The following is a 20,906-nucleotide window of genomic DNA, read 5'->3' on the forward strand; positions in this document are numbered from 1 at the left end:
TCCAGGGGATCTTCCCGACCCAGGGATGGAGCGGCATCTCTTATGTCTCCTGCATTGCAGGCAGATTCTTTACTGACAGCTCTCTGGTAGCTTAGCTGGTAAAGAATCTGCCTGCAGTGCCAGAGGCCCTGGTTTGATTCCTGTGTTGGGAAGATCTGCTGGAGAACAGGTAAGGTACCCACTCCAGTATTCTTGGGCTTCCCTGCTGGCTCAGCTGGTAAAGAGTCTGCCTGCAATGTGGGAGACTTGGGTTCCATCCCTGGGTTGGGAAGATCCCCTGGAGAAGAGCAAGGCTACCCACTCCAGTATTCTGAGCTGGAGAATTCCATGGAATGTATAGACCATGGGGTCACAAAGAGTCGGACACGACTGAGCGACTCTCCCTTCACTTTACCGCCAGCGCCACCTTTGTATGAGCGCTAAGTTTCTTGCTCCTTGCTATCACAAAGTGGTGTTTGGGGGTGTTAATTCAGTGGCTGTGCAAGTCGCTACCAGGTTATAATCTGATTCTCATTTATCTAAGATGACAGGGTCTGAGGATAGCAGAACTCAATGTCATCCAGCAAAGAACTCTTCCACCTTGACCAGTTTGAGACCCATAACCCTAGGAGGCAGTGAAGTTATGACATTTCTCTGTTTGAAAAAGGTTAAGTGCCTGGCTCAAGCAGGTTAATGACAAAAGCAGGACAAAGGCAGGCTGCATATAAGTCTGTCTGCTAACGCCTCCCCAGATCTCATCTCAGAAGCACTGTCAGCAGAACGGATGCTCTGAGCTGACTTCTGATGCTGCCAGGATGGACTGATTAAACCCTGACAGCATCAAGAAGAAAGATAGCAGATGGGATGGGAAAGAGAAGCAGTGAATCCCAGATTTCTCCTAAGAGAGAAACTTTTCCAAATGTGCTTTTTCCCCTGGAGTAAAAGCGAAGAATCTCTTTTCTTGAAGAAAATGTACAGCTTAAAAATCACTTTCAGGTTTTTTTTTTTAAACAGTGGTAAAACTTTTGATAGGTAATATTAATTATATATCATGATGATGTATAGTGTGTTAATGTATAACGTGGGCTTCCCAGGTGGCTCAGTGGTAAAGAATTGGTCTGCCAGTACAGGAGACACAGAAGACCTGGGGTCCATCCCTGGGTGGGGAAGATTCCCCTGGAGTAGGAAATGGCAACCCACTCCAGTATTCTTGCCTAGAGAATTGCATGGACAGAGGAGCCTGGCGGGCTAAAGTCCACTGGGTTGCAAAGAGTCAGATACAACTGAGCAGGTAAACATGTACACAGTGGAGAAGCAACCACAGAAAGCCCTGGTTGGACTGCAAGTTCTGTCATCTAATCCCCAGATTCAATAGCTGGATGTTACTGTCCTCCAGGATTGAGGACAAAGATTTTTCCATTCAGTGTTCTTCTGTTTTACTTTGTAGTGTGTGTGTATCAAAACCATAGTCATTGATTTTTTTTTTTAATAATTTATATACTACTAAATAGCTTATATTTTCCACATCGCTTAATTCAGCTTTCCTTTTCTACCAGAGTTTCACCCAGAGTTTGAAGAGGAGAATATCACTGAAGAATATATTTTATTCCTGTGGTGTAACCTATGAAATAGTGTCCAACATACCAAAGGTAAAAGCACGTATTACTCTTTTGAAATGTCAGAATATGAGTATTGGAGAATGAGTTAGGTCTCAAAACTTTTAAACCATTTTCTCACCACAATTTTGAGAGAAATATTGTTCATGTAACAATATTTACAAGTATTTGTAATTTTTTGTATTATTTTTGTAATTATTCATATTGGTAAATATTTTTGTAACAATATTTACAAATATTTATAATCCTTGCAAGTAATGTAGGTGCCTGCTTGTCTCCTTAGGCAACAGAGGAGATTGAGGACCGGGAGACGCTGGCTCTCATGGCCGCGAGGAGTGAGAACGAAGGCACGTCGGATGGGGAGACGTACATCGAGAAGTACACGCGGGGTGTGCTGCAGGTGGAGAACATTCTGAGCCTGGAACGACTCCGGCAGGCAAGTAACTGCAGGGTCTGGACCAGAGGGTGAGATCACCAGCAAGTGAAAACTGACAGTGGTAGCCGTTCAGCCGTGTCCAACTCTTTGCAACCCCATGGACTATAGCCCACCAGGCTCCTCTGTCCGTGGGATTCTCCAGACAAGAATACTGGAGTGGGTTGTCATGCCCTCCTCCAGGGGGCCTTCCCAACCCAGGGATCAAACCCCGGTCTCTTGCATTGCAGGAAGATTCTGTACCATCTGAGAGATCACCAGCCTTTACCCCAAATGGATAAAGATGAACTTATTTACCAACACACCTTCTCTCTCAACCCATGAGAGAAGGAAGACTTGAGTAGCCATCTCATTACACAAAATAGTTTCTTTGACAAAAGAGTGACACGAATTCAGATGAGTGCATTTTACTGACCCCCTCCTAGGGAAGCCCCATCATTTCATCTTCAAGATGGATGATGGTGGGAGTTGCGCAACAATGGGAATGTACTTTGTGCCGCTGAACTGTACAGTTAAATATGGGTAAAATAGTATGTTTTATATTATGTGACTTTACCATAAAATTTTTTAAAAAATAAGTAAGAAACCCTGCAAGGTAAATCCTGTCATCATTTCCATTTGTAAATGAGAAAATTGAGGCTGACAGCAGTGAGCCACCCCACCCAAGGGCACCCAGCTAAGAATTGGTACAAACTCAGAACGCTTGACTCTGAAGTCCACATCCTTAACCACATTCTCTCTCTCGCCCTAGTGTTTGGACCAAGGTTAACCTCTGTGGCAAGATATTGCCAGGTGAAAATAATCCACTAGGTCATGAAACTCCAGAGGAGGGGTCACTCGATAGAGGCAGTAGAAGTTATGAAAAGTGTGCTTTGAGCAAAAAGAGGACCAAGATTGGCATCTCTCAGAAAAATCTTCCTTTAGTGGAAGTCCCACCCAAACTGCGGCACAGTGAAACACAAGCTGCATGAAAGTTGATTGTAGCTTCACAAGTAACATATATAGTTAGTGGTATTTCATCCGTGTTTTCTCTACCCACCTGTATGTAAAGCTACAACGTAAAATACCTTTAGTTCATCAGTCTTCCTGGTTTTGTTTATGAAAAATATTTTTCATAAATTAAGCAAAAAAAAAATATTAGTGAAAACAATAAGATTCCAGTTTTGTAAATACAGGGTGGGGAGGGCTGGTAGTATAGGCTTGAAATGACATTTATTTCTATACTTTTGAAATCTTTCACAATAAACATATATTCCTTTTGTCATCGGAGGAAGAAAAATCAATGTCATTTTCAAATTTGCAGGCGGTGACGGTCAAAGAAGCGCTTTCCACCAAAGCTCGGCACCTGCGGCGAAGCCTCAGCACGCCCAACGTTCACAATGTGAGCTCACCCGCGGCGGGGCTGTCGTCCAAGTGACTCATCTCAGGGTTTGGGGTGCGGCAAGTCAGGGGAATCAGGTCAGGGTGTATCAGCGGGGAGGTTTACATGTGGCTCAGGTGTGGGCATCCCAGGGTGCCAAGCCTGCTCCTCTGCTCTAGGGATGCCCATCAGAGAGCCATTACAAGTGACAGGACTGAGCTTTGTGTGTGTGTATGTGTGTGTATATGTTGCTCACAAGTAACAGGACTGAGCTTTTTAGAGTTTGTGTGTGTGTGTGTGTATGTTGCCCACAAACTATTAAGAGTAACAGGACTGAGCTTTTAGAGTCTGTGTGTGTGTGTTTGCGTTAGTTGCTCAGTTGTATCCGACTCTTTGTGACCCCATGGACTGTAGCCCGCCAGGCTCCTCTGTCCATGGGAATTCTCTAGGCAAGAATACTAGAGTGGATTGCCATTCCCTTCTCCGGGGGATCTTCCCAAGCCAGGGATCCAACCTGAGTTTTCCACATTTCAGGCAGATTTTTTACCATCTGAACCACAAGGGAAGCCCCAAGCTTTTAGTGGAATCTTGCAAATTTCTCCACATAGAGTTGCATGTCCTTGGAAGAAGTTTCTTGGGATGTGAACTGCATGCTGGTTTAAAGATGGTGGGGTCAGAGGTCCTGTGCCAGCGCTTTGGAGTACTGCTCTCCAGTCTGTTTCTGTGCCCGCTTCTAGCTGCCCCAAGGATCTCACTATCGGTGTGATAGGGCGCCGAGCACCTCCACATAGACCCTCCCGTGGTGCCGGCTGTTTATGTTGATGACCTTCCTCAACAAACCATTTCAGCGAGGAAACCCAGTTGACAGACACTGTGTCTAGTGGAAGGTGACACTGTCATAGGAAGAAAGGACAGAGGAGTGCGTAGACCACTTCAGAGTAGCCTCCTTCTCAAAGCAGCAGAGTGAAAGACAGATCCTCTCAAGGAAAACTGATTTGCTTTCCCATTCTCAAGAATTGCCAGATAATGGTTACAAACACAATGAACATTTATTTAATATTTTTTGATTCTGCGTGACGTGTAGGATCTTAGTTTCCTGACGAGTAACTGAACCTGTGCCCTTGCATTGGCAGCTTGGGGTCTTAACCACTGGACCTCCAGGGAAGTCCCCTTGGTGAACATTCATGAAACTTGCCTTACGGTAGAGTAGTCCGAAAAGCAAATCCCTATAATCACTTTCAAACAGATCACTTTTTCTGACCACATTTCAGTTTTTTTAATTGATGAGACTCATAAAGTTGTAAATTGAGGGGGGGGCACAGTTTCTAATTAATTTAGGCATCAAAGAAGAGATCATAATGGAAATTAGGATGTATTTAGAACTGACTGATTTTTAAAAAAGCCAATGATACATATACCAATACTTGAGGGATGCAGTTAAAGAGGGAGTTCCTTAGCCCTGCTGCTGCTGCTAAGTCGCTTAAGTCATGTCCAACTCTGTGCGACCCCATAGACAGCAGCCCACCTGGCTCCTCTGGGGAGCCACCTCCTCCTCCTGGGGTTCTCCATGCAAGAATATTAGAGTGGGTTGCCATTTCCTTCTCCAACGCATGCATAGATGCTAAGTCACTTTAGTCGTGTCCGACTCTGTGCGACCCAATGGACAGCAGCCCACCAGGCTCCTCTGTCCACGGGATTCTCTAGGCAAGAACACTAGAGTGGGTTGCCATTTCCTTCTCCATGTTTAGCCCTAATTTTCCTGTTATTTCATTTGTACTGCAGAATGCTAGATGGTAGAAAAAAATGAAAGTATTAGAGCTATTGTTAGGGTGAAAAAAAGGAAAGCTCAAATTAAAAAAGACTTATGTATCATCCAGTTGCAATGGATGATCTGCTTTGATCCTGACTCAGAATTAGCTGTGATAGTGTTTATAGACATTTAACCACTACTGGGATATCTGATACTATTTAGGAATTGCTTAATCTTTTGAGATATTACGGTTTCACAAAGAGAATAGGAATTCCTTATCTTCTAGAGAGTCATAGAGAAATATTTATGGATAAAATATTTTAAGTTAGAAAAAGAAAATCTGAATACTTTTTTAAAGGTAATGATAAATATTACAGCACAATTATGATAAATTCAAATAAATAAGGAAATAATAAATATTAGGAGAAAGAATGAGGGGAAGGAGACGGTCGTACAACCTTCAACTGTATGTGTGATATTTTATCTAATTAGTTATGTTAAATATATAAACCACACTGATGAAACCATTCATCTCTTACAGGTCTCTTCCAGTCGACCAGACCTTTCTGGCTTTGACGATGATGATAAGGTGTGTGCCTGTGGGCGTGGCCAGGTTATTAGTGGGATCTAAGTCTGGAAATTTAAGTTATCTTGGTGTTTTTAAAATCTCTGAACTTCCCACCTTAAACTGATGCAGATCATTGTCTCCACGTGTCCATTTCCAAGTTCAAGTACTTGATGTGAAATTGCTATGCACTCTGAGTATTACATTGTTACTTAGCAGGATATGTTCCAAATCAGGATCATTGCATACATAATCAAATAAATATGTGTTTATGGATCTAACTCTAAATGACTACATCCACCATAGCAAAATCAAAATTATTTCAAATGGGGGAAAATTAGGAACTTGAAATTAAGGATATTGTACAGCATTATCTTATTCATCTGTAAATTAGTGTTTTGGGGACTATAGATGATTCAGAAAATATCAAAACAGATTATGCCTTCAAGCATTTTAAAATCTAGTCCTTAGAGATGACATTTCCTGAGAAGCTGAAGTAAGATTAGCTAAGTATATATGACAAAAAGGAGGTTTCCCCATTTAGTATATCAGTATCTTTGCCAGCTTGGAAGTTTTACATATCAAGTATATAGAGAGTAACCATACCACCTAATCTGCCTGGGGAAGTCCAAGCTTATGCCTGCCACCTAGGAAAAATTATCAGTGGAAATGTTTCACTCCCAAGTCTTGTAGGTTGATCTTTAAATTACCTGGTCATCTTAGGTACATAACAGATTTATAAAAGTGGAGCTTTAATGAGTCCTGTAGGGGAGGGAGGCGGGAGGGGGGTTCAGGATGGGGAACACGTGTATACCTGTGGTGGATTCATGTTGATATATGGCAAAACCAATACAATATTGTAAAGTAATTAACCTCCAATTAAAATAAATAAATTTATATTAAAAAAAAATAATGAGTCCTATAGGGATCCAAAAGAGGATTTCACTATATCTGTAATGATTTTATTAAATCTTGAATGAATAGAATAAACTATCAACATTTCTTCACTTGGTTACAATAGCACTTGTCATATCGTTCCATACTTTTATACATGTTAGATCTATTTTATAATTTAAAAAAAGAAGAGCACATACTGCCATAAAAAGAAATAGGAAAAAATTCCAATCAGGCTTCTTTTCTCATTTTAGAGGAACATAATTACAGTTAACCCATGTTTCTACCTTGTAGGGTTGGCCAGAGAACCAGTTAGACATGTCTGACTACAGCCCGAGTTACCAGGATGTATCATGTTATGGAACTTTGCCTAGGGATTCACCTCGAAGGAGTAAAGAAGGTAGTGGTGAAATACTTTTTTCTGTGTTATCTCTTTATAATCTCTTAGGAAAGGCGTGGGGAGAAATTCTTTTCTAGATGGCTTTAATAAGATAGAAAGCTGAAATTCTAGTTTGCTAGATGATCCAAAAGTGTCTTCTTGAATAGAACATATCCTGCTCACTTATTTGATTTTCTTTTCTTTATATCCATTATGTCATCCAATTAATAATAGGCTTTTTGTGTAGCACTTGTAATTTTCAAATCACATTTCCTGATTTGAAATCAATTTTGAGACACATACAAATCTTAGTATTACATTATGGTTAGATTTCATTCTTTACCAAAAGCATATCCACCTCCATCATGGTTTTGTGCTCAAATCAAATCAAAGTGTGTTTTTAAGAGAATATGTCTCTGACTCCCAAGGAAATTTAAAAAATGATACCAGAAATGAATTTGGTCAGTGACAACATTATTGCCTAAATATGTAATTTCCTAGTGCCCTGAAAGGAATAGCATTCTTAGAATCTGTCAATCAGCTCTATTACCTTATCTATACCTTATATTTTACCTACTATGTTCCTTTGTACCTTCAATAGTGAATTGAAGAGAAAAATATAGAAGGAGAAATAGAGGCCCCAAAAAGTAAAAAGTGAGTAAAAGCAAGAAAAAAGGAATTGTGCTTCCTTAGTCATATGGAGCAAGGTGGCTTCAGGGAACAGCGGCTTGCGAGAGAACTTACATAGTACTCAGTTACTGAGTTAAGACTGAGTTTCTCCCTTGCCTTATGCAGGGACAGAAACCAAAAGATGCCAAGATCTTAAAATCCAGCTGTGAAGGTGAGATATGTAGAAAATAAGCCAGTAAATCAGAAAGTGCCAAAATGCGTTTACAGATAATACGGGCTCTGAGAATTCAGAGAAATAGAAAATCAGCGTGAGTTGAAATTGGTCTGTGAAGTGATGCTCAGGCTGGATCTTGACAAGAAGGTAGAAAATTTGGTTTCTGATTTCTTTGCTGCTGTCCAGGCCTGCAACGATTCTTTTTAACTTTGCAGATACATCTCCATTCTTGCCGACCTGTTTTAATGCTCAATCAAATATAGCCATCACTCGGTATCTGAGGGCCACTGGTTCCCGGAGCCCCTGCGTACAAGTCCCATAGTCAGTCCTCCGTGGTCCTCGGAGGCAAAACCCTGAGGCTGTTGAGGGCCGACTGTACATTTAATGAAAAAAAAAATCCATGTGTGAGTGGACCCATGCAGTTCAGACCCGCAATGTTCAAGGTCAGCTGCATTCACACATTAATTCTTTTGTTCCGCCAGATATTCCTTCTGGCTCCGTCCCTGCCTCGCTCCCTGTGGGTTGCTTAAAGTGCTCTGTGCCTATAAACCCGTGCCTTTTGTCTTCACCAGGTTGTACATCAGAGAATCCTCATGCCTTAACAGTCAGCCCTTTCAAAGCATTCTCTCCTCAGCCACCAAAGTTTTTCAAGCCCCTAATGCCTGTAAAAGAGGAGCGTAAGAAAAGGATAGCGCTTGAAGCAAGGCCTCTTCTAAGCCAGGAGGTAAATGCTTTACTTGTCTGTACCATGTACAATAGAATGGACGCGCTGTGCCCCTGCAGAAGTAACGCTTTGCATTAACACAGTCAGATGCCACAGGTTGGCATGTATGGGTTATCACCCCATGGATCCTGTTCAGGAATAAATAACCTCTTTCTCAAGCACACAGGGTCATAGTAGAATTTCTTGTTTGTTGTTATTGCTATTATTTTCCTTGTGCTTATGGCTTTTTTCAGAGTATTTCAAATGAGAAAGAGGTGTTCCCTCGGTTTTTTGCCGATAGAAAAGGCTTTTTTTTAATGTGATAAATCCAGTTACACTGTTTGCATAGAATCTATGTAGTCTTGGGAGATTTCATCAGTAGCTGACCTCAAGCCTGCAGAACTGTTGGCTGTACTACTCACACATAATACAAGTGTTTGCGTTGCTTTTCTAACGTGCACGTACGTACTTAAGGTGTTTCTCGGCCACCGCCGTCTCCTGTGTGATGCATCTGTGTGTCTTAACCTTTGCAGAGCATGTCTCCATCTCAGGCACATAATCCTGGCTGCATTGTGCCCTCGGGAAGCAATGGCAGCAGCATGCCAGTAGAACTCAATAGCAAACGTGAGAAGAAGATTGTAAGTCCTGGAACCATTTCTGTCCTATTGCCTGGTGGTGGGTTTAAGGCCCTTTCACAATCATCCAAATACTTTAGAAGAAATTAAGAGATGTATTGAGTCTTGGCTTTTTTTTTTCTCTTCTTCTTCTTACACATGTGACCATCAGTAATGAAATTTTGCATGAATGTGGCCGTGACCTGTGATTTTTCTGTGTTCCATTTACTGATTTATTATTATTTTGCTTAGTATAAATTTGCTTAGAAAAAAAAAAAGGCACCTTTAATGATTCTAATCTTTCAAATGTGTAACAATCACTTGAACTAATATTGAATCTTTCTATTGAGCCTGTACACATTGCCCAGATTCTGAAGTTAATCTACCTTGAGGAATTGCACTTACTTGGAGTAAGTAATCATGCATTTAGGTGTGGATGTGTGATAGCTTTTCTTGTGTTGCCTGATGCTGTTGCCAAGATTATCCTGTAGTTTGTAGCTGCTCCGCCATCCATCACTGGCCATCCTCATCATCTGGACCTCTCAGGTAGCCTCTTTACATTTGCTGGCAAAATAGATTCCAGCTCCCTTGGCGTCAGTCTTGCTTTCAGGATGGCTTCTCTGTTTTTACCACGGGTAGGTTGAAAGTCTACCTGAAAAACCTCATTCCCTAGCACTCGGTTTTCACATTTCAAATTTGAGAAATGCTTTTTAAAACACGACATCCTAGGCACTGGGGATCATAAGCACTACCTTAATTTAAAAACGGAAGTGTATGTTCTGGGGCCTGGAGAGAATTCTCAGATTCTGTGCCTCAGCTTTCATTCTCCTGTGGTTTCCCAGGCTTTGAAAACGGGAGGCAGCATGGAGCAGGAGGGGTCTGCTTGCTGCTCTCGTCTGCATGTGGTCGGCTCTGCGGGGTGGGCCCTTGCCTTCCCTGGCTACACCATCTCAGATTCATTCCAGAGTGTCATCAGCGCAGGGTCTGTTGTTTGAACCTCTAGATTCTAGAAGACGCTGCTGATGCACACAGTGTGATGCTAACTAGAACGTCCCCCTGGATGTGCAGCAAGCCAGGCTCCTGCATGCTTGGAGCGCTCGGGGATCGTGAGAAATGATCATTCCGCATGTTCACTGAGGAAAGAAGAAAAGGCACCATTGTCCCCTTCCGTCTCTCTCTCTGTCTTCCCCTCCCTGATCCCTGCTGGAGAAGAGCGTGCACACCAACAGCTGCTCCTCGTCTCCCCCAATGTTAGTGAGCTCCCCAGTCACACACTTGACCTCCCCTGCTTAACTGATAAGGGCTGCAGCATGGGCCAAAGAGTGTGTGTGTGCGCTTAGTCACTCAGTCGTGTCTGACTCTTTGCAACCCAAGGACTGTAACCCGACAGGTTTCTCTGCCCATGGGATTCTCCCAGGCAAGAATACTGGAGCAGGTTGCCATTTCCTTCTTCAAGGGATCTTCCCAACCCAGGGATCAAACCTGCATCTCCTGCATTGGCAGGTGGATTCTTTACCACTGTGCCACCTGGGAGGGCCCAGGTTAAAGGAGCCAGGGTCTAATTTTGTTACTCCTTCAGTTCTCTGGCTGGCTGACTATCTGTTTATTGACATGGCACCCATCTACATGGTGCCTGGGTACTACATTGTAACCTATTTGAACCATACGTTTTAGTAGAACACACCATCAAGAAATTGCTGGATGGCCCTTCGGGGCTGCCCTGCAGATAGTCTCACAGTTCACAATCTGCTTTGTAGTTATTTTCTTCACTTTCCTTTTATTATTTTAAAATAAAACCCATCTCAGGACTGTTAGCTAGCAGAGAATAGGATAGAACCAGATTTTCTTGATCCAAGAAGCTTTGATCAGCAGTTAGATTCTCTGTGATCAGACACACCATGAAACCTACTAATCAGGCTTCGATGGAGCCATTTTTCTTGCTGGGGTCTTACTTGAGATACTTGCATCTACTTTCTTAGAAATCTGGCTCACCGCACACTCTTCCTCTCTGAAACTAATGAACCGTTTGATTTATTTCAGATAGCAGCTTTTCCAGGATGTTTCGGTAGATTTTAAGGGTACTACTTGCTTAAACTGAGGTTCTAGTTTCTCTCTGGGAAGCTTTCATTTTATTTCTCCTCTTATAAGTGGATATAAACTGCTTCATTCCTGAGTTCCTATTTACTTTCTTTCCTTTTCCACTGTTGGAAAAGTAGAGGGCAAATCAGTGGTTCGTTCTGATCAAAGGAGTTTGAAATCATGTTTGAGAAGCAATATCAAGACATTGTTCCTTTTATTTTTCAGCCCATCCAATTACCGAAGTAACCTGTCATTTCACATAAAATACAGTAAATATAGCTGTGCTTGATTCTTCAAGCAATGTTTTGTTGTCTCATCAACTTGGGAAGATAGACAAATGCACTTTGTGTCTTCCATGACTAAGATAAAAGTAACAGGGCGCCTTTGCAGCCTCTGTTTTAAAGTCTCACAGTAGACGGAAGAACAGAAAGTCACCTCTCCCTCTCCTGGGTCCTGCACAGACCGCGTATGGCTTTTGTCTCTCATCTTACGGAGAAAGAAACGCGAGACTTGCTGAGTGATTTGCCCGAGGTCTCACAGTAAACGAGAACATGGGAACAAAAGCCCCATCCATCAGTGGCATGGGGCTGACCCCAGTGACTCCCGGGGCTCCTGGTCACAGGGCAGTTTCATCACCCTGCTGCTGCTGTTTCTTCAAAGGGTCCACCCTCCCCTTAGTACCATGGACAGAAGTACTAGGGCCCCTTGGCTGACGGAGCCTTTCTGAAAACACAGACCATCTCTCTGATGGATAACTGATGAGAATGGGAGTGAAAATGACTTTAATCGGGGAAGGTCCTTACAGAAGGTCACTGCTTTAATGTGAGTTTTGATTCCTCCTTAAAATCAAGGTGTTTTGTCTAGAGGTAAATATCAGCTGCACAAACAGAATCTCAAAAAATCAAATCATGAACATTGCAGCTGTAGAGAAGCTGGAGAGCTTGACTCTGTGTCCTACTTTTAGGACGAGTTTTCACTCTGTCCTAAAGACATAGTAGGGAGGTGCTTAGTTTAGTCTCCTTTAAGGTAAAATGATAAATAATATCAGTGGCATAACATTTTTCTAATATGTAAAATGGATAAGCAACAAGGTCCTACTATATAGCACAGGGAATATATTTAGTACCTTGTGATAACCTATCATAGAAAAGAATATAAAAAAGAATATGTGTGTGAATATATATATATATGTATGTATGTATGTATCACTGATTCACTCTGTTGTGTAACAGAAACTACCACAATATTATAAATCAACTATGCTTCCATTTAAAATTTAATAAAATATACAGAGTGAAGAGATACTGCCCCCCAAAAAAAGTCTGTCTAACCAAATTCCTTTAAAATGCAGTTTAAGCCACTTAAGTCCTCTTTTCTCCTTGGAAACCATAACTTCATAAACTTTCCGTCTCCTTTTACATGTTGGAAAATGATTAATCTCTACTCAGTTTTATTTTTTCTGGAACTAGGTGTTCCTATTCCTTTAGCCTTTCTCTTTAGGTCACTCCCCCAGTCCCAACCCCACCCCAAATGCCTGACTTTGTCCTGAGCCCTGTTTGTTTTGGTAGACCCTGCAGTCTTATTAAGGTCATTCTAAATCGTTTATCTTTCTGATTTTAACATATGTATACCTATTTCTACACATTCAATTTGTGATTGAATATTTCACTCAGCAAAGTTATATTTTAGGTTGACCTTTCCTCAGTGTTCAGAAGAAATAGCTTCAAGCATAAAAAGGGACCCAGATTATTTAATTCTCATCTTCACATTTGGTTTTCGTTGCAACAACTAGCTTTTTAGTAATCGATTGCGTCATGTATTCTTGGGCTTGGGGATTACGCTTCTTTGCCAGCTGCAATTAGAAGGAATTATAAGAGAAACAAACACTTGAAATCCAGTTTGGAAGCTGAACAAGTCTAGTAGTGTGTGAGCTCAGTTGCTCAGTTGTGTCCGACTCTTTGTGGCCCCATGGACTGTAGCCCTGCAGGCTCCTCTGTCCATTCTTGTCCAGGCAAGAATATTGGAGTGGGTTGTCATTTCCTGCCCCAGAAGATCTTCCCAACCCAGGGATGGAACCCTCATCCCTTGTGTCTCCTGCATTGACAGGCAGATTCTTTACCACTGAGCCATCTGGGAATCAAGTCAAGTAGAGAATCTAGAAAATAGAGCGAAGGGTACAGATTCAGACAGTTCTGTCCAATTTGTGCCCTTTTTTACAAATGTTTTCCCCTAGCCCTCGGGGAGAGAACTCTCTACCCCACCCCCCATTGAAACAGTGGTGTTAACACTTGATTAAAATGTAGTTAAAAATCAGATAGCAAGGTTAGTATTGCCAAAAATTTGGTTTGCCAATTTCTGGAATTTTATCACTGATATGTAATAGTCACCTCTGATTAACAGGCAAGGAATGAAGACTAGTGATGCTTTTAAATCATTTATATTCAGGCTGTTTTAAAATCTAAGAGGCATTAAAACACAGTAAGCTATTTTTTAGGTATTTAGCATCTTGTGAGATAGGGAATGTTGCTGTGAAATTCAGTGGATGATATTTATGTTCGTTTGTGAATTCCATCTGCCGTGTCTGTGGAGTGTATTCTTCTCCCCTCCCTATCCTTCTCTCTCCCCAATTTCTTCGCTCTCTTGAAATGAATGAGGGAAATGTTTTCAGTCTTTACAGTCACCCTGTTGTGATACTGAGTGAAATGTCATCCACCCAGCAGTGTCCAGGGGCATCCTAAGAGCAAGGACCCGCTGCTGTCACTCCCCGAGGGCAGGGACCATACCTGTCCTTTGCTCAGCATTGGTATTCCTGGGTCTTAGGGCAATGCCTGGCACGTAGAGGATGCTTAATGAATATTTGTTGAACGAAAGTCACATTTTAGAAGAGAAAAGGAATATTTGCCGTGTCATCAGATGTTTATAAGGTTAGTTAGAAATGACTAGATAGTAATAGACAAAAGGAGAAGATGGCGACACAGGAGGAGATGGTTAGATGGCATCACTGACTCAATGGACGTGAACTTGAGCAAACTCCGGGAGATAGTAGAGGAGAGGGAAGCCTGACATGCTGCGTGCAGTCCATGGGGTCGCAAAGAGTTGAACACGACTTAGCGGCTGAACAACAACAAGATAGGAATATTATTTTTTATTTGGGAAGTGTTCTACATTGCTTTCCACCTAATATAAAAGAATCATTCACTTGGGAAGAGAGACTGGAAGTTGATAATACCTACTCTTGCATATTTACCAACCTTTATAAACAGAATCCTAAAGCTATTTGACAAAGGAGATTTTCATATAATTCTTACTATCTTCCTCACCTTGTAGTCAAAAGCTCTATCCCTGCTTCGCAAAAACCCTGGAAAACAGTCATTGTCAGATTTAGTATTTTATAGATTTACAGTGTTCGGTGGAATACTGAGAATGACTGTTGAAATTGTGTTCTTTGCCCTTTTGCTATTGTGGAGGCCTTTATTTCCTGCTTTTCCTTCTCGCAATATAGCCCAGAAACCATTTGCAAATCATCTTATCTGTACTTTACTCCCCAAGGTGAGGATTGTAAAAATAAAACAGCAGCTCTTCCCTGCCTCTGGTAGTCCCTCTCCTCATTTAATTAGAAAAGGGAAAACCTCCGACAGGAAACTAATCATGAGGAGCTAATCAAAAGTCCACTGCACTTCCTTTCATCCTTGCCCTTAATGCAGGAAAGGTTTCTAATTATTAGCATTGAGTGAGCACCGAAGAAATAAATCTCCTTCATCCTCAATGGTTAAGAGTTTCATGCTCATAGATCTCTGAGGATAAGGTGCTTGTGTCCACAAACAGGTGACAGGATTTAACCAAACTCAGGAAGGAAAAGGAAAAAATCCTAAACATGTGAAGGCAAGTGCTTTTAAACAGTAGAGTATCTAAAACTTGTCTGAACCATCGAGTCGCTATAAGGAGCTCATGGCTGACTTTTGCTTTGTTTCTATAGGACTCTGAGGAGGAGGAAAATGATCTAGAAGGTCTCAGCCGGAAGCTGATAAGTTCACAGCCTTATGTACCTGTGGAGTTCGCTGACTTCAGCGTTTACAATGCCAGCTTGGAGAACAGAGAGTGGTTTTCTTCTAAAGGCGATCTGACGAACTCAAAGGTCCTAGAGAAGGAGGTGTCCCGCAGCCCTACCACCAGCAGCATCACCAGTGGCTACTTTTCCCACAGTGCCTCCAACGCCACCCTGTCTGACATGGTGGTCCCTTCCAGTGACAGCTCAGATCAGCTGGCCCTTCCGACGAAGGACACAGATTCCAGCGAGCATCCCGGACCATCCCTTGTGCAGGATTTCAGACCATCCTCAAACAAAGAGTTGACAGAACTAGAAAGAGGCTTGGGAAAGGATAAGATGACTGTGGTGCCACTCAAGGAAAACAGTGCCTTAGCCAAAGGGAGCCCATTGTCCCCCAGCATCCCGGAGAAAAACTCCAGAACCCCCTGTAGGACCAGCTCGTGTTCAGAGCAGGATGCCTGCTCCAGCAAAAACGGCCAGCAGGCCAGGGAATTCTGCCCCAGGGAGGTGACTGTGGAACACACCACAAGCATCCTCGAAGATCACTCTTTCACAGAGTTTATGGGTGTGTCAGATGGGAAAGATTTTGATGGTTTGACGGATTCTTCTGCTGGAGAACTTTCGAGTAGGAGGAACCTACCAAATACAGCAGACAGTAGGAGTATCTCACATGGGCCACAGGACTCTGGCCAGCTATGTTCCTCGGCAGAGAATGACCAGGTGATAAATTCCAGGGATGGTCCTTTGGGTTTGGTGATATCAGGGATGGCCGCTAATTATGCCCCAACCCCCAGAGGCCCTTCCTCACAGTGACTTAGTAGGAGAGATTCATCCAGGTGTTTCTGACAGGGTAGATGAGCCCTCTTGGACCATGCCCACATGCTGCCCAGCTAGCTGGCTATGGGGGAACAAGTCTATAAATCTACTTTCTTAGTTTCAGAGGAGAACTATGACTTACATAGGACCCGTGGTTTTTTTACCTGACATATAGGTTCCTGTTGAATTAAGCATTCACATGGATAAGGATTGATTTCATATTCGTTCCCTGAGATGTTTAATTCCTGGCTATCTCAAAGGATTCTGATATGAAATATGGTAGATTTCATCAAATCAGTGATTTCTTTTATTAGATACACTTTTTTTTTTTGCCAAACTGTGAGACATGTGGTATCTTAGTTTCCCAACCAGGGATCAAACCCATGCCCCCTGCATTGGAAGTACAGAGTCTTAAACCACTGGACTGTCAGGGAACTCCCAAGATACACTGTTATTTTATGTATCATTAAGAAAAAAAATACTTCCAATTAAAATCAACCATATCAGCAATTTCAGAGTTATAAAGTGCAGGCAGGGGGAAGGTATGCCTCACAGATTTGATAAAATATAGACGTTTGGTGCCCATAGGATAAAAAAATGTGTTGAGGAAACAGAGGTGGGTTCCCTGAGAAATTAAAGTTTGGGCTTTGGAAGTTACCCAGGCTGGTTTTTTTACAGTATTTAATTTTAATAGTGGAACAAAAAGAAATGGGGTCTTGCTAATATTCCCAAGGAAACCAGTGAATTATGCAAATAAGAGATGGTGTGCTTCTGTGTCCCACCGTCCCTTCTCACCCAGGACCCCAGCCGCAGCCATGTAAAGGGTGTGGGAGCACCAGGCTTAGCAAAGCAAAGAGCTGAAAGAACTAGAATGATGCTGGGTGAAGGCAGAGATGATCGGGGTGCCCTTCAGTCTCTCTGTTTTGCGGAGGAAGCAAAACAACCCAGCTTGGTGCTATTCCCTGCCCTCTCCCCCAAGTTTTCTGAATTAGCCCTTAAAATTTCAGTATGTGGTCAAATATATAGCGTATTCATAAATTAACTGCAAATACCAAAGAGTGGTCTCTTTTACAATTCAAAAAAGACTTCTTTGCCCAACATAAGCATAAAGTTACTCATTACTTTTCTAACAAGCTAAACATTGATTTGTTTCAAAATCTTCAGCTTCCTTTTACACTGATCTTAAGCAGAATCTGCTTTGCTGGTACATCAGCTTTTCAGTCCTTTTTCTAAGAAGTCCAGGAAGAATGTGGTCCAGGTTAATTCTTCAGTCTGGAACAGTGCTTCTCAAACCTAAATGTGCAATAGACCCACTGGAGGGTGTAGGGAGAAGATACTTCGTAAAAATACAGATTCCCAGGGGCTTCCCTGGTGGCTCCGTTGGTAAAGAATCTGCCTGCAATGCAGGAGACCCGGGTTCAATCCCTGGGTCGGGAAGATCCTCTAGAGAAGAGAATGGCAACCCATTCTAGTATTCTTGCCTAGAGAATTCCAGGGACAGAGGAGCCGGGCAGGCTACAGTCCATGGGATTGCAGAGAGTCGGACACAGCTGTGCGACTAACTATTCCCTGGTGACTTAGTGGTAGAGAGCCCGCCTGCCAGTGCAGGGGTCATGGGTTTGATTCCTGGCCCGGAAAGATGCCACATGCGTGGGGCAGCTAAGCTCATGTGTCACACTATTGAGCCTGTGCTCCAGAGCCCAGGAGCCAAGAGTGCTGCAGCCCGAGTGTGCTAAAGCCCATGCTCTGTAACAAAAGAAGCCGCCACCACGGGAAGCCCAGACGCCACGACTGGAGCGTGGCCCTCACTTGCAGCAACTTGAGAAAAGCCCGCACAGCAACGAAGACCCAGCACAGCCAAAAATAAATACATAAAGAAAATTATAATAGCAGCAAAAAAAAAAAATACAGATTCCCATTTGTGGCTGCCCTGCACACCTCAGATTGTGCTTCAGTACCAGGTTGGGGGAGGGATAAGCTTTTCACAAACCCTCTGCTGGAGGAACATGGGGTAGGCTGTCTGAGGGCCGCACTGTTTGAGGCATGGCCTAGAGAAGAGGGAAGGGGACCACAACCCCCTCACCCCCACCCCCATTTCTTGACTCGTTGCCTTGATTATTTAGAAGCCAGTACTCCAGTACTCTTGCCTGGAAAATCCCACGGACAGAGGAGCCTGGTGGGCTGCAGTCCATGGGGTCACTAAGAGTCGGACACGACTGAGCGACTTCACTTTCACTTTTCACTTTCATGCACTGGAGAAGGAAATGGCAATCCACTCCAGTGTTCTTGCCTGGAGAATCCCAGGGACGGGGGAGCCTGGTGAGCTGCCGTCTATGGGGTCGCACAGAGTCGGACACGACTGAGGCGACTTAGCAGCAGCAGCAGCAGCAACAACAGGAGCAGTACCTGAGTTCTGCTCCAGAATAGCATGTCCCTGCCAAAGATCTTGGTTTAAAAGTGAAATTTACAAAAATATTTATGGCATCAGGGTAATGTTGGAACTATGGTGAGTTTTATCTTTTTTTTTTTTTAATTGCTTTAGTATTTTTGTTATCTTGATTTTAATCAGTTGTTTCTGATTAAAACATAGTTTTAACTGTGTTAAAACCTGAGGACTGTTGAAGTCCTCAGGTTTGACTTTTGTGCTCACCCTGGTCTGACTTCGAGTATGGACCCAGCAGTGAGAGTTTTTCACTCTTTCTTCGGGGCTTGTGGTCATTATTTTTCCTAGAAGCTTCACCTTGGAGCTCGAGTCTTCCTGGTACAGTATAAGCTCCAGAACTGGATTCCATAGTAAACTGGATCCTGTGGTATCCTCTAGGAAGAGCCCTTCATAGGGGCTGGTCCCCGTGGGTGGGGAGGGCAGGTGGGGACCGGAGCTTGCACTCACCCGCTTTTGCATTCCAGGGGAGCACCGCTGCTTGGTGAGAGGCACTGAGCACTTCCTCCGAAGGCCACAGCATCTCTGCTCCGGTCGCCTCCAAGAGCACCAGCCCATCTATCAAACACACTGCGGCTCGGCCGGACCTCACACCAGCACGGAGAAGCCACGGCTTCCGGGGCCACCTCCTCCCCTCTCCCCTCCCGAGCCGGGAGAAGTGGCACTTTGTCACTCGGGTGACTCAGCAGCCTCTGCTTCCTTCCAGAGAACCGAAAATCCTGGCTTCACAAAGTGACAGTATTTTTGTTTGCACTCACTACACACCCCCACGGTGTAGAAACCTCCACAGATTCAACCAGACTTTATTCTTGTACAATTTTAATCAGTTCTTACTGTAGAATCTGGAGTCAATGCTCTAATTTTTTTTTTATAAATAATATATATTATGTATATGAAATGTATATCTATAGTATGTCTGGAGAGACAGGACTGCACACTGAAATGGATAAAAGTGGTTTGTAGAAAATCGTAAGGTACTGGGCTTTCTTACAAAGCAGCTCGGGCGATCTCTCAGAACACAAGCAGATGAAAGAGATGGTCTTGCCTGAGAATGAGGTTGCAAATCCCTCTTTGCAGCAGAGGTTGCAGAATGCCGTTCCTTATAACCAAAGAACTTACCTAAGACTGAATGTTTTTTGCTGTCCACTCTTGTTTGATGTGTACATACGTGTTTGACTGCAAGTTCGGTGCCAATGCCCTGTGGCTTCCAGGCCACATGCTGCCGTTCTCTGTCGTGTTTCCTAAGCACACTGCAAAATCTCACGGCTCCGTTCTTTGGTCTTCCACCTGGTCCGCTGCCTGCTGATTTGACGCAGTTCGGGAACCGTTGACAGTGACTGGGGCTCTGATCCCAGTCTTTCCTGTCCCTCGGTCCAGCCCAGCCAGGCAGGTGGGATGCAGAGAGCAGTATTACAGAAAACACAGGGACAAACCAAGAGTGGGGTTGGGGGTGGGTGGGTGTTGATTTTCGTCTCTTTGTGGTTTTGTTTGGGGTTGGTAGGTTTTTGTTGTGGTGTGGTTCTGCCGTTGTTCTATTTCGTTTCTGGAAGACGCTGAAGGGATGACAGGAGCTGTGAAGTCCACAGATGCCCGCTTCACAGTGTTCGCAGGAGATGGTTGAAGACAGATGGCTCTGCTGTGTGTCTTCATTGGTAAAATTCTTTTACCGATGGAGACTCTGAGAATTATGTGTGCGGAAGTTTTTACAAAAGTACTCTCTGTACCTATTGTGTAGATGCTTGTACAGTTGGTCAAGATGTATAGCAATAAATGTGTCGTGGGAGCAAGCGAGGACGTACAGCCTGCTGTACCTTTTCCCTTGAAGTTCGTAGCATCCGTAAATGAGTAAGATATTGGAGATTTTAATGCGAAGCTGCTGTTCATGATTTTTGTGTATAGTGAGCTGACTGTAGTATTTTCCTATTGACTGTTTAAAAAGAGAAAGACTGTAATTTATATCCCCTTTCAACTTTATTGTATTTAATTGGTACAGATTGTGTGTGCGTGTGTTTGTTTTAGAATACAGACTGTCTAATTCCGATTTTAAAACATCCATTGTTTGTCTTTAATAACACTGCCACTAGTTTCAGATCAGTTTTCCAAATTTGTTTGTATGCAAGTCCCTGTGGCTTAAATAATAATAGTAACAGCAAACATTCATTGAGGGTTTACTATGTACTAGGCACTATTCCCACCTTTTGATATTTATCTTGCTTAATCCTCACAGCAGCGGATGCCATGGGTTCTGCTGTTATTAAGTGCTGGATGAAAGGAAAACAGAAGTGGAGTGGCTGGCGACAGGGAGCAAGCGGCAAAGCCAGGATTCAACCCACGCTTCCATCAGCATCTCCTGGTGCTCTGTCTGGTGACGTGGCGTGGAGGGACA

The 20,906-nt window shown here is 43.1% G+C and overlaps 1 protein-coding gene across 24 annotated transcripts in view; it reads left to right on the forward strand.

The window, feature by feature from the left end:
* The window catches only part of KIF13A (kinesin family member 13A), a 196,774-nt gene extending 176,205 nt beyond the window's left edge, over positions 1–20,569 (forward strand). For 4 of the 24 annotated variants that reach the window (XM_015102832.4, XM_060403484.1, XM_027958674.3 and 1 more), the window contains 9 exons: positions 1,536–1,628; positions 1,879–2,031; positions 3,332–3,409; positions 5,680–5,727; positions 6,892–6,997; positions 8,393–8,544; positions 9,057–9,161; positions 15,193–15,984; positions 18,988–20,569. In XM_015102832.4, the coding sequence (XP_014958318.3) occupies positions 1,536–1,628; positions 1,879–2,031; positions 3,332–3,409; positions 5,680–5,727; positions 6,892–6,997; positions 8,393–8,544; positions 9,057–9,161; positions 15,193–15,984; positions 18,988–19,008 (1,548 nt within the window). In that variant the 3' untranslated portion in view covers positions 19,009–20,569. Of the gene's footprint in view, positions 1–1,535; positions 1,629–1,878; positions 2,032–3,331; positions 3,410–5,679; positions 5,728–6,891; positions 6,998–8,392; positions 8,545–9,056; positions 9,162–9,487; positions 9,548–11,441; positions 12,039–15,192; positions 17,137–18,987 lie in introns of those variants that run through there. The other 20 variants (XM_015102836.4, XM_060403487.1, XM_027958675.3 and 17 more) reach the window with 8 other exon arrangements.
* The last annotated feature ends 337 nt before the right edge of the window (positions 20,570–20,906 follow it).

This window comes from Ovis aries, chromosome 20 (genome assembly GCF_016772045.2).
Source record: "Ovis aries strain OAR_USU_Benz2616 breed Rambouillet chromosome 20, ARS-UI_Ramb_v3.0, whole genome shotgun sequence".
NCBI lineage: Eukaryota > Metazoa > Chordata > Mammalia > Artiodactyla > Bovidae > Ovis > Ovis aries.